The sequence below is a fragment of the Sardina pilchardus genome, chromosome 21, assembly GCF_963854185.1.
Source record: "Sardina pilchardus chromosome 21, fSarPil1.1, whole genome shotgun sequence".
Taxonomy (NCBI): Eukaryota; Metazoa; Chordata; class Actinopteri; order Clupeiformes; family Clupeidae; genus Sardina; species Sardina pilchardus.
Window position 1 is genome coordinate 28649430 of NC_085014.1, and position 12741 is coordinate 28662170.

At 41.7% G+C, this 12741-nt stretch overlaps 1 protein-coding gene across 2 annotated transcripts; it reads right to left on the reverse strand.

The window, feature by feature from the left end:
- Positions 1-45: 45 nt before the first annotated feature.
- Positions 46-5756, reverse strand: slu7 (SLU7 homolog, splicing factor). 2 transcript variants are annotated; one of them, XM_062524669.1, is made up of 15 exons: positions 5686-5756; positions 5048-5207; positions 4696-4849; positions 4504-4584; positions 4212-4376; positions 3991-4059; positions 3504-3635; positions 3154-3251; positions 2996-3063; positions 2302-2441; positions 1774-1935; positions 1498-1602; positions 1304-1378; positions 1091-1213; positions 46-899 (listed from the first exon to the last, which is right to left on the reverse strand). In XM_062524669.1, exons 2-15 carry the CDS (start codon positions 5200-5202, stop codon positions 720-722), a joined length of 1707 nt encoding a protein of 568 aa, XP_062380653.1. In that variant the 5' UTR covers positions 5203-5207; positions 5686-5756; the 3' UTR covers positions 46-719. The 2 variants fall into 2 exon arrangements, with proteins under 2 accessions (XP_062380653.1, XP_062380654.1); XM_062524670.1 differs by having other exon boundaries at positions 5048-5210; positions 5686-5703.
- Positions 5757-12741: the final 6985 nt, after the last annotated feature.

Here is a 12741-nt window from a genome sequence, read left to right on the forward strand (position 1 = left end):
CCGCCCCCCAAACATAAAATAAAAATAAACAGACGTGCGCACATGTTTTCTGAGTTTCTGCATAAAGTTTTATTACACCAGACAAGTCTTGAGGAGGAAAATCGATATCGATTTATAAACACAGATGCAGACAGCCCTTAAAATAAAAGTAAAATGGCATATGTCTGAGATGAATGGGAAACCAAAACAAATAGTGAATGACAAAATTAGCGACCTCATCATAAGCGCTACAAAACGCATCAATATGTCCATGTTTGAAATAATTAAAAACTGTATAGATTTTAGCATGTGTCTCCTTGCTATGGAGAAACGACTAGGGTAGGAAACAGGACAGGATTGCAGACTTGCAGAAAATAATCCCTTTTATCTGGCATAAAAGATTATATGGGTTCCCCCAAGTCTATGCTTCATTCTTGCAGTGCCCAAGTGATCTAAGGTGGCTGAACAGCACTGAAGATCTATAACAAGTTGGTCCACCACTGATGGAGCTCGAGAAAGCCTGGTAAACACTAGATAACCATTCAGCTTGACAAAAATGTTGGTCCACTCAAGCAAGGCTGGTAAAAGATGGCCAACGGTGTAAGGACGACCAGCTGTTTGCACTACAAGGGCTTCCCGTCCACGACAGGGAGCACAGAGTTCGGTAAGAGAGTGGTGCGTTCCCTGTGACCTCTGAGGAGTGCAGGGAGAAGAGCCGTGGCCCGGCGGCAGAGCGGAGCTCACTGGAACAGGAAGGAGGCCATGGGGTCGTCAGCCCGGGGCCGCTTCATCTGGAAGGCCTCCATCTCCTCCTCGGTGGGCTCCCGCACCTCCTTCAGGCTGTTGTAGGGGCGCTTCCTCTCGTCCAGCAGCATGATCTCCGCCACCTCCTTCTGCCACTGGTCCTCCGCCAGCAAAGCCTGGGCACCAAGACACGGAACACGTTTGGGTTAGAACGACACACAAGAACACACAAGAGCTGGCCATCCAGAGACAAATAAGGCTATTATTATTATGCTGTTACAGCATCTTCCGAGAAGAGATGCCAAAAAACACCAAACTTGGGTTACAGAGGAGCTTGATAAATCAGACACAAATACTGTATACAGACCTTCTTGAGTTTCTCTCTCTTCTTCGCCTCGTCTTCCTCGTCGCTGCTGTCTGAATCCCTCCTCTTGTGCTTCTTGTCCTTCTTCTTCTTCTTCTTCTTGTCCTTCATCTTCTCTTGGTGAAGCTGGTGGAGTTCATCACATTCTAGTGTTAACGCACTGCATTTACAGAGATGAGCAGAGAGACACAGGAGCAAGAGAGCAGAGTAGCCTACCTCCAAGAGAGTCTTTGGCATCTCCTCTTCCTCAGCAACTTCCAGCCCTTCTTCAAATGGAACGCAGGAGGTGGTCTGTGCAACCACAATATGGTTCATCAGTGATTTCATTAAAGAAAATGTCATTAAAATCAGCAGGATTCTAGAGTGCGTTAACTCAACATGCAGGTGAATGCAGCGCATTTCAAACTTACCATTGTTTTCTTGCCTGCATCTCCTGTGCAGTAACTCTGTTTGACCATTGAGTGGCAGCATTTGTAGCCCCACATGCCATCTTTCCAGTAAGAACCCCAGATGCACTGAGAACAGGAAACAGTTTCATTTCATCTTAAGTCTATACAGACAACATTGCTGTTATACAATCAACCCATTCCCAATGCCAATTAGGACAGATGTCAAACAATCCATAATGAAGAACGAGCACATCTGTAGATAGAATTCCTATTCCGTGAGCAGGTGGAGAGACGTACTATGTGGTTGTTGATGAGCACATCCTCTTCGTATTTGGAGCGGGCAATGGCCTTATCCTGTCCTTTGATCACGGCACCATGACGAGAGTACTCCACATACTCCTCTGTCTGAGCCAACAGCAGCTCACGAGGAGGGGCATCTAAATGCTCTTCACCACCGTACTAGAACGTCAAACAATTCAGACAAAATGGTGGTGAGTTCAAAAGATTCACAAGCTCTCTCAAGTTTATTTTTGCACTGTCTATATTTACCTTTTTAAGCAGTAACAAGCACTTTTAAAACCTATTGTGTCGATTAATTCACAAAACTTTCACTTTTTAAGTTAGGCATAGTTAGTGGGCTGTTTTGAGAACAAACCAATGACAAGGAGGACTACAAATGGCAATCATCCTGTGTATTCTGAGAAATCAGGTTTGGACAATCCCCCCCAGGTTGTGCCCCCCAATCCACCAACTCAGTTCAGTATCAACACAGTCTCATCCATGTGTAACGTGTGCATGCCAATCTGTATGGCCATTGTGTTTTACCCTTTCTAGGATGCTCTCCTTCTGCATCTGCTTGAAGTCCTCCTTCTTGACTTTGAAGGACTGATGCAGCAGCTCCAGTTTGGTGGGGTCTGCCTGCAGGTGCACCTCTGAGCCTTTGTCATAAGCCTCCCAGGCAAATACTGATGGAAAAGACATAGGACATCCATCAGTTCACATACAGTGGGTATAGTAAGTATGCACACCCATGCTAAAGTTGACTAAAAAGAGGAATATAAAATCATCTTTTGAGAATTGATTGTAATGTCTTAATTGAAAAATGAGTAAAAATCAAACCGCTAAGGACACTAATTTTCTTTGTGATTGAAGAATGTATCGTAAATAGATAAATGTTCTTCCTTAAATACAGCTTGCATAAGTATTTGACCCCTATGTTAAATTCCCATAGGAGCAGGAGGATTTTTATATGTTTTTATTTTTAAAGGCCAGCTATTTCATGGATCCAGGATATTATGCATCCTGATAAAGTTCCCTTGGCCTTTGGAATTAAAATAGCCCCACATCATCACATACCCTTCACCATAGCTAGAGATTGGCATGGTGCTTTTTCCAGTTAGCCTATTAGCCTGTTTGATTTGGATTGAGCTCAATGCAAATCAAACAGGCTAATAGGCTAACTGGAAAAAGTGTTCAAGTAAGTCAACATAAGTGAAGAGAAAGATGCTGGGCCACTTACACTGAGTTGAGGCCATGTTGATGGTGTCACCAGTGTAACGCGCAAAGTTGTCCCCAGCATACCCGACCCTGCAACACCAAGCACATGGTCAGAACATGCAGACCCACAGGACAGGTGTACTGTCTGCCACTGAGCTGCCTTATAGACATCAGACTTACTCCTCTGGGTTCTTCCCTGTGTTGGCATACGGGTTCTCCCTCATGGCTCGAGTCTTGGGGTCATAATAGGCTGAGTTTGGATCCAAGTTTCTGAGGTACTGTAACGGAAAGATAGTAGTACAGTTCATTAGCTTGTTCATTTTTAAGTAGAAATATCAAAAGATATAGACTTAAATGTGCCTTGGGTCATTTCATGTCAAATAACATAGACGGTGGCAGTTTTTATATTAAAATGTTTTTTAACCTGCCAGTCCTATAAATGTATGGATGAGCAGGTTTGTTTGAACATTTGAGGAAGACCGACACAGCAAATGATGGCAGGGCGGTGCCAGGAGTCCATGGCAATGTACCTTAGCAATGTCTTCTCGAATTCTCAGATTTCTGACAGTGATTCGTCTTTTTGAGTCGAAGTTCTGTCCAGGCATATCGATGTCATCGGCGTATTTATCCTCGTCTTCATCCTCGCTGTCATGCTCCCGCTCCTGCCACGACCCACATCACATCAGTGAAGATAAAACAAACACAAACACACACACACCACAGCTTTAAGAGTTGCACTCATTGTATGAACTTAAGCATCTTTTGCTTTTAAATAAAATAATTGACTAGAAAAGCCTTCTCAACTGTGCTCAGTAAAATGCCAATATAAATGAAATGAATTACTAAAATAACACACATATAACGAATGCGCTGTATGTACAGACCCTTTTCACGGATGACCTTTACAGTTATGAAGTAGGAGTGGTTCATTATGTAGGTGTAATGGATCAATACATCACAGAGCCGTTTAGGATATTGTTATGGTAACGTCATCTGATATGAACAGTTTAAACCTACCGCCTGGTCCACAAGCTTCCCTGATGCCAATTCCTCTTGCAACCTCTGTGCTTTTAGAGTGCGTTTTGCCTGTTGAAAGAAACTTCATGAAATACACATATCTCATATAACAATAGCAAATACAGCAACAGAAATCAAGGGAGAAGTGTGGATGATCCAAAAGTTTATCTGAGGAGGACAGTAAAGGGGAAATGGTCCATTGCAGGACTGAGAGCACTCACCAAGTCAACCTTGGAATACTCCTCCACAATGCGCATGTGATCGTCTGGGTCATAGCCATTCCAGCGGTCTCTTTTCCCATCATAGTCCAGGGACAGTGTGAGTTGGTCATGCTCATCTGGAGCCATGCCTGTACCAGTGAATTTGGCCCCCACTTTCCTGGGACGCTGTTATGGAGGCAAATAAATGGCAATAAATTGACTGTTAACTTGGGTAATATGGACCTTGGGGAGAAATCATTGCCCCATGACAATATCAAGTGCACGCTATGTGATATATGAATGCTGCTCCCACCTCCAGGCAGTCCTTCTTCTTATGGGTTAAGGCGCCGCAGTTTTCACATGCACCCTTGCGGAACTTCGTGCTGACTGATTTCTGTAATTGCCATTGAAAACAAAAGCATATTGTCAGACAATAAGCAACACGGTTACCACCCAGAGCTTCCAAGAAGTATTTCTGCTCTAACTTTGAGAAAAGGGCACCGACCTCCTGCACACCTCTCTTGTACCATTCTGAAATATTTGAAAACGTCTCCTCAGTTTCATCCTGAGGCCTCTGATGCTTGAGTGTGGGACGCTTTGAGGGGTCGATATACCATGGCACTGATGAAATGTACTGAGGAATGTGAGGGTTGATGTCCCTAGAAGATGATGCAGATGACAAATGAAAAAATAACCAGAGGTGAGCTCCAAATATGATTAGATCTGGGTACATAAAGCATTAGCATCTGATTCCCTTCAACCAGGCTGCAAGTGAGGCTACTAATAAGCCATTCCAGAAGGGACCTCTACATCTCCTCGGACAGTCAGCACATCTTCTAAAGGAGGTAACAACTTACTTTCCCTCCTCGTCCACTTCGGCTGGGGCATTTCCCAGCTTCCTCTGCTCCTCGAGCTCTTTCTTCTTCCTCCAGTCTTCACGGGTCATCTTCTTGGGCTCCTCCAGACCCACCACCCCCTCTTGGCCAGTTTCTGCTGGTTCCTGCTGCTGCATGATTTCTGCTTAACACAACACAGAACATATTTTAATGCATATTGTAAACAGTAAGGCATCCCTATTATTTACAATCATCGTTATATAAACGAGCTATTAGGTAGGTAAGTAGCTAGCTTAACTTAGCTATTTAGCTAACGTGTAACAGACACCTACTAAGCATTCAACTAATTTTGAGCCAAGCTCAAAGCAGCGGTATTTGACTGTGTAGGCTTATTCTTGAATATATGAAACGTAACATTATGCTTTTAAGCCATTTGGGATCTTAGGCAGGCTGCCAAATTTGTATACGCAGCTAAGTTGTTAGCTATTTAGCTACATTAGCTTGCCATCACGTTGAGTGACCATTCGCTTTTTCGGTTGAAATTAAATAAGCATTGCCACTCGCCATCTTATCAGTCATCAGCTTTCATATACGGAATGAATTTCTGTAGATGGCAACCCAGTAACTGTGAATGTAATGATAGAGCAGTTGATAGTTACCTTGCACACGTCCTCAATATACAATACTGTGTTTACAAGGTTTTGGTTCCCATGATCCGGAAGTAATAGGCAGAAGGGAACAAGACAGCAAGCTGACGAATATGTCAAAATAAAAGTCTAAATAAGTCGTGAAATAAGTTATTCTGTAGGCTACTAGGCTGGTTTATCAGGCTAGTAGGCTACATCATGTACCATATAGAAGTTTAAGAAACGCTTGTTTTAAAATGACACAAGTTGAGCCATCCTCAAGGCCTTGGAAGCCCACTGAATAAGAGCCTTTAGTTTTAGTTTGATTGAAACTTTTGAATAGTCTACATTCAGAATAGTTTGAAGGCTTTTTGCATTTCACAGGGACAATTAAAGCATTTTGAACCTTTGAATGTATGGGCTGTACTAATTCTTAAGTGGCATAATGCTTTGGTAATTGTACATTTCTTTAGGTGTATTATGATGGGTAGTTTTCTTAGACTGTTAAGTTTATTAGTTTGAGGCGAGCAGGCAGACAGAAGTTTGTATTGCATATTTCTAATTCCTGTGTTCATGGCAGAGTAGGCCAACACATAAAATGTTTGTGTTAAACTGAACTGCTGGAGATGATATACCACCAGCAGCAGATCTTAAGTGTCACGTACAGAAATAAGGGTGTTTTTGAGTGAGGTTTTACATTTTGTTAATTTGTTTGATATGAGCGCTATTCCTTATTATTATTATTATTGTTATTATTATTATTATTATTATTATTATTATTAGTAGTAGTAGTAGTAGTAGTAGTAGTATTTTTTTGTATATTGGATCACTTGTGAGATTATCAATGTTTTTGTTATTTCATGATGGTGGGAAATGACACAAATGTGTCGGTCTTGGAAATCTGACATTGACTTGTTTAAACCTAAAACGTAATTTAATATGTTCTATTAAAATATACATTTTTGGATGAAAAAAAAAACCTTATTGATTTAGTGAGCTTCTGGTGATATCTGTCAAGAGGAAACATCATTATTTAGATTGTGGGTTTAGCATTTTTGTTCTGTGTGAATATGTGCATTCTGTAGTATTGTGCTAAGATTAGACTGATTGTGGGTTATTGTAAAGATATACAGTATGGGAAAGTCTTTATGATCCAATGAAGTAAAGATATTGCACAACCCTGCACAACCATGGCATGTAAAACAAAAATGATTGCGTCAGCATGTGTTCCATCCATCAGTATCCTCGTGCCAGGATGTCGTAGCTTTCAGTGAGTACTCTGCTTGCAGTTCTCTGCCAATGGAGAATCAGTTGGATACAGTTTCAGCAGAAGGCATAATGACGCTTAGTCTTCTGTCTCTTGCCAAATCAGCCTACTGTAACCATGTGGATGGCATGACATTAAAATATAACCCAGGACCATGCACAGAGTATCACTTAACAGAAAGCAAAGCTAGGCTGTCTGTGTTAAAGGGTCAAAATGGCATTATACATTTCTTCATAAGGCCTAGACACATGTTTAGAATCACTTTGGCAAATCTGGAAAACTGAAACTTGGTCCTTCACATTTAGAATAGGTGTTGCTTATCAGTCTAGTGTGCAGACATGTAGGTGACTCTTGCAATGGATTCCCATTAGAATGGATTTCTGTAATGACAGGCTTAATGACGTTATTGTAGAATAGCAGTGGCTTTGGCCCAGGTTCTCACACAGAGGCTGATCATGAGTCCTTTATAACTTCAAGCCAGAGGAAAAGGTTCCATTTCTCTTCATTTCTATCCCTTGTTTATGTTCTTGCAAGTCCAACCTTGCCCAGTTTATCCAAAAGTAGATGCATGCTTGAACCGATACCCGTCCTAAAAGACACATCTAGCATGTGGATGTTAAAAAAGATTTGAAACATGAGAGTGGTGGAGTTATATGTTCGTGTTTGCAATAAATACCACAGGATTTTAAACACTCTTAGAGAAACAGTGCCCTGGTTTATCATCCCAAAGATAGCATCAGGGTGGGAGAAGTTCTTAGTTGTCCTATCAGTTACCTAGGAACCAAGCTTTATTTGACTTTGTAGGAGGAGATGGCAAGCTTTGTGCTGGAGGTGTATCCACTGGAGTTTTGGGTTTGAGACAGTCAGCTTTATCTGCTGTAGAGTTGCATGCTAAACCCCCTTCATTACAAAGGTGCCTGAAATTCTTTCCCCATGAGTGATATAGCGCCTGTTCATATGTACGGCTTTAGAAAACTAAAATTAGAATGAGGATGAAATAATAGACAAAACCCTGTACAGTTCATTTATTTACCATGTGAATTAAGACAACATAATGTAAATAGCTTTTTTATTCCTTTCTCTGCGAGATCATTTCTCCTGGCTAAGTTTCTCCTTGCTAAGTTTCTATAAATGCATGCTGTCTTTTGACACTGAAAGCTTTCATGTGGCTGCTAATAAATGTACATTGGGTGGATTTAAAGCACTCTAGAGGAATTTCCAGGAATCTGCTACTAACTTTAATTAGTATGTCTAATCCAGACATAATCACCAAGTTGGTGATGTGCGTCATGTTATCTACCCCACTACAGCGAAGTTGACATTTTGTGTCCCTTGCGCCTTCAAACACGATTGAGTTTGTTCCCTTGATAGCATTGGTCTATATTTAGGTGGGCCCTGTGACTGTTGGCAGAGCGTGTCAGATTCCTATGGTATGCTCCTTTCTGGCTGGACTTGCACCTGCTGCAAGCTATAACCCTACACTCATACTAAGCGCAGACTGGGCAGTCTCTGCCAAACTTCAGTCACAAAAAAATCCAGGTCAGATTTATTAAGTCCTTTTTTTTGCAGAGACTTAAAGGGAGGGGCTGGTGTGCCCTCCTTTCCTCTTTTCTAATCTCTCATCTTTTAACGATGTTGTATCTTTTTATAATGTGGTGTCAATATGTCTTTCAAAGGGCCAAATGTGGCCAGACTGACTCTGTGGTCGGTGGATACTCTGCAGGAGTGCTGGACTCTGCTGGAGGACGACACTGGCTAGAATGAGGGGTCAGTGAGGATCTGAAGACACAAGACTCCCTTGGGAGGACTATCGGCAAGAGGTAAAGTTCAGTTCAGTACACCTCTGCTCTCTTTAAACGCACTCATGTGGGCGAGTTAGCTCACCCATTCAATTCAGTCCGAGAGAATGCAACGGCAATGAACAGGTATTTGTTCTCTATATTGCACTTTTGCTGTGTTATATGCTCAGAATATGTCATTTTAAGCTTGGTGTAGTCAAGCTTGATATTTAGAGAATTTTGTTATGTGCTTGAATTGTGTAATGGATATCTGAAAATGGTTTGAAGTCATTTTGATTTGAACAAATTCAAACAAATGATATACAAGCAATTTAGTGTTTTGATTTGATTCAACTTCAAAACGAGTTTTTTTTAGGTAGGAATTGTCCACATTTTTGATAAAGAAGATATGTATAACATGTGTATATAAAGTTGAGAAGGATGTTGAAGAAAATGAATCAATGGGTAAAACAATGTGAGCCTACATTTTATGCATGCCTTTGTCTAATACATAATCAGATATTTTGATGACCTGTTTTTTGGACACATGCATTTTTAAAAGTTTCAATTTGTTCAGTCTATATATCCATCAGTAAGACATAATGTTCACTTTTCTCCCAATTTACCACTTTTGTGCGTTTTACCACAGATTGTGTGGCTACACAGAGTTGTATTTATTTTTCATTCATTTGTACATTTTGATTTGTATTAACTAATTTAATGCCTGAATGCCTGACACCTGAATGTCTGACACCATGATTCATTTTACAGGGGATGTTCAGGGATTTCAGCAACATCCCTCACTAGTTCAGGCAGTGTGTACTTCTGATTTGGCAACATACTGGCGCCTCTACACACTGCAGCACTGCATCCTGTGACACTGGGGTCTGCCGAGAAGCAATGGAAAGCTGGGTCCTAGAGGGGGACAGCTACTCATTCCTCAGCAGTGCTCCTCGCACCTTCAATCTGCAAAATAGGGATCGGCCGAATCGTGTGGAGATCTTTGATATCACCAGAATCCCGAGTCAACGTAACGCTATTTCTGAGACCACCTCCCTCTGTGACATCTTTGGTGACGACGGTGAAGCACATTCCCTCTCTAGTAGCCCGGCCTCAAAGGCAATTTTCAAAAGGGAGGTGGATGAAGTGACACCTGTGGACGACACCACCAATTCATCAGGATCTCACACAGCCAACTACTCGAGTGATAAATTCAACAAGTCAAGAGAGGCTCTGCCCTGCACGCTCAAAACTGATCTGAATTCATCTGCATCAGTGACAGCTCCATCAGATGGTCCGGATACAAGTAAACCCTTACAAAAAGCTGACTATCTGGAATCTGACTCTAGCCCTCAAAGCACTGGGGTTTTCTCTGACAGTCAAAAAGTGAACTCATTTTCCTTGAGAGAGGACTCATATAGAATACAACCACAGCCAACTGCAACTTATATTTCCGAGACAGAGAATGGTTTCTCAAGTCAAAATGAGTTCAGAGATTTAGGGTCTCCACTTGATAGAACAAATATTTGTCCAATTCCTGTATTTTCAATCATACCTGAATCAAGAGACAGTCCTCTCTTCTTCGAAACAAGTGATAGGCCTACAAAAGGCTCTGCTGACATACAGGGAGGTAAAGTGGACACAAATTTCTTGTCTGAACCTAAGGGTTCTTCTGAAGCCTGGACAGCAAGTGTTGTGAATGAACAAAACATTACAGCCTCATACTCTGAGGAACTGTTTGAAGTAAACCATATTGAAAAGGGACACACCATCCCCTCAAATGTCATAAGGGGTACCATTTCCTCTTCAACTGAATCAACTAATTCACCGCCTCCTACAGAATCTGCAAAATCAACTCAGTCCCAAGTAGTTACTAATTTATCTGAATCTAAAGTATTACCTAACTCACCATCTGAGTCCACATTATTCACTGAGCTGTCCTCACCTGAAGCCACAGCAGTTGCCAGTTCATCTGAGCTTGAAGGAATAGCTAACATTTCCTCACCAGAGCCTAAATTAATCACTAATCCCCCTGAGCATATAGAAGTAGATAGTTCACTCAAGCCCGAAGTTACCAGTTCATCTGAGGTCGAAGATTTACCTTACCTTTCCACACCTGAGCCCACAGTACTCACTAATTCACCTGAGCCTACATTTCATTCACCTGAACCCCCAGTAGTCACTAGTTCAGGAATAGGCCTACCACTTACACCCAGAGGAATTAATTCACCCGAACTTGAACTAGCAACTAACTTTACAACACCTGAACCCATAGGAATTAATTCACCTGAACCTGAACTAGCAACTAACCTTACAACACCTGCGCCAATAGAAATTCTTAACTCACCGGAACCTGAATTAGCAGCTAATTTCCCTTCATCTGAACCAACACAAATTGTTAATTCACCAGAACCTGAAATTGTAGCTAACTTCACTTCACCTGAACCAACAGAAATAGTTATATCACCAGAACCTGAATTAGCAGCTAACTTTACCTCCTCTGAAGCCATAGATATTGTTAATTCACCAGAACCTGAATTATCAACTGACTTCCCTTCACCTGTTTCAACAGAAACAGTTAATTCGCCAGAACCTGAATTAGCAGCTAACTTCAATACACCTCAACTAACAGAAATATTTCATTCACAAGAACCTGAAGACATTGATAATTTCTCTTCACCTGAAGACTCTATAATTTCTGATTCACCAGAGCCTGAAAGAGTAGCATATTTTTCTTCACCAGAACCCACTCAATTTAGTTGTTCATCTGACTCTTCTGTAGTAGAAAGTTCAGCTGAGCCCATAACAGTCATTGGTTTCTCTGAGCTCATATCTGAGGCAAATTCACCTGAGCCCAGTGAAACAGATACTTCACCTGAAGACTCTATAATTTCTGATTCACCAGAGCCTGAAAGAGTAGCATATTTTTCTTCACCAGAACCCACTCAATTTAGTTGTTCATCTGACTCTTCTGTAGTAGAAAGTTCAGCTAAGCCCATAACAGTCATTGGTTTCTCTGAGCTCCTATCTGAGGCAAATTCACCTGAGCCCAGTGAAACAGATACTTTACCTGAATCCATAGAAAGAGCTGTTTCAACTGAGCTCACCACTTTTTCACCAGAGCCTATTGTGATTACCACCACACCAGAGCCTGAAGTTCTTACACATTTACCTGACCATTTGGTTAACCCAAACCCATCTGAGTCCATAGTGGTGGCTATTACACCTGAACCGATATTGGTTTCAATTTCTCCCAATATATTATCTACCCACAAACCTACTAAAACTAACCAATCTCCTGAACCCACAATAATAACACCTGAATTTGTTTTAAAATCCCCATCACCAATGTTTAATCCAACCTGTGTCTCACCTGAAATACGGGTGACTTACTCAGATGAACCCAGAGCAACGCCCTCTCCTTCTGATGTGAGAATGAGCTACTCTCCTGAAACTAGAGCTATGTCCAACTCACCATATTCTGGCCATTCAGCATCCCCACTGGATTCAAGAAGAATTACCCTGACCCCTGAGATGAGCACTACCACACAGACAAACAGGAGAAACCTTTCACCTGAACTTTCAAATAGAACTCCATCACCTTACAGAAGTACAACAGCATCACCACAGGTAACAGGTTCGACATACAGTGCTGTGTCATCTGATAGGGTCATGACAGAGTCACCTGAAATTAGAGGTATAACTTGTGGTGTTTTACCAAATGAGATGAAGCATATGGCACAATCACCAGACCGTCTATCTGTCAGAAGCCCTGAAAGTTCAAGTCTGTTGGCTGATACCAGAAATACGACCCCATTCTCAGAGTTGAAGGACATTTGCTCCTCCCCTGAACTAAACAATGTCACCCCTGAGCCAGAGCGTTGTGTTTCAGAATGTTCTCTTGAACTGTGGTCCCCAAGCTCCCCGTCTGCAGTGAAAGACACAGCATCCTCACCAGATTTACAGAGTAGAACTCTGTCACCTGATGCTGCTGCAACTAGTTATTCACCAATTCGAACATACTCACCTGGGCAACGAGGGAAA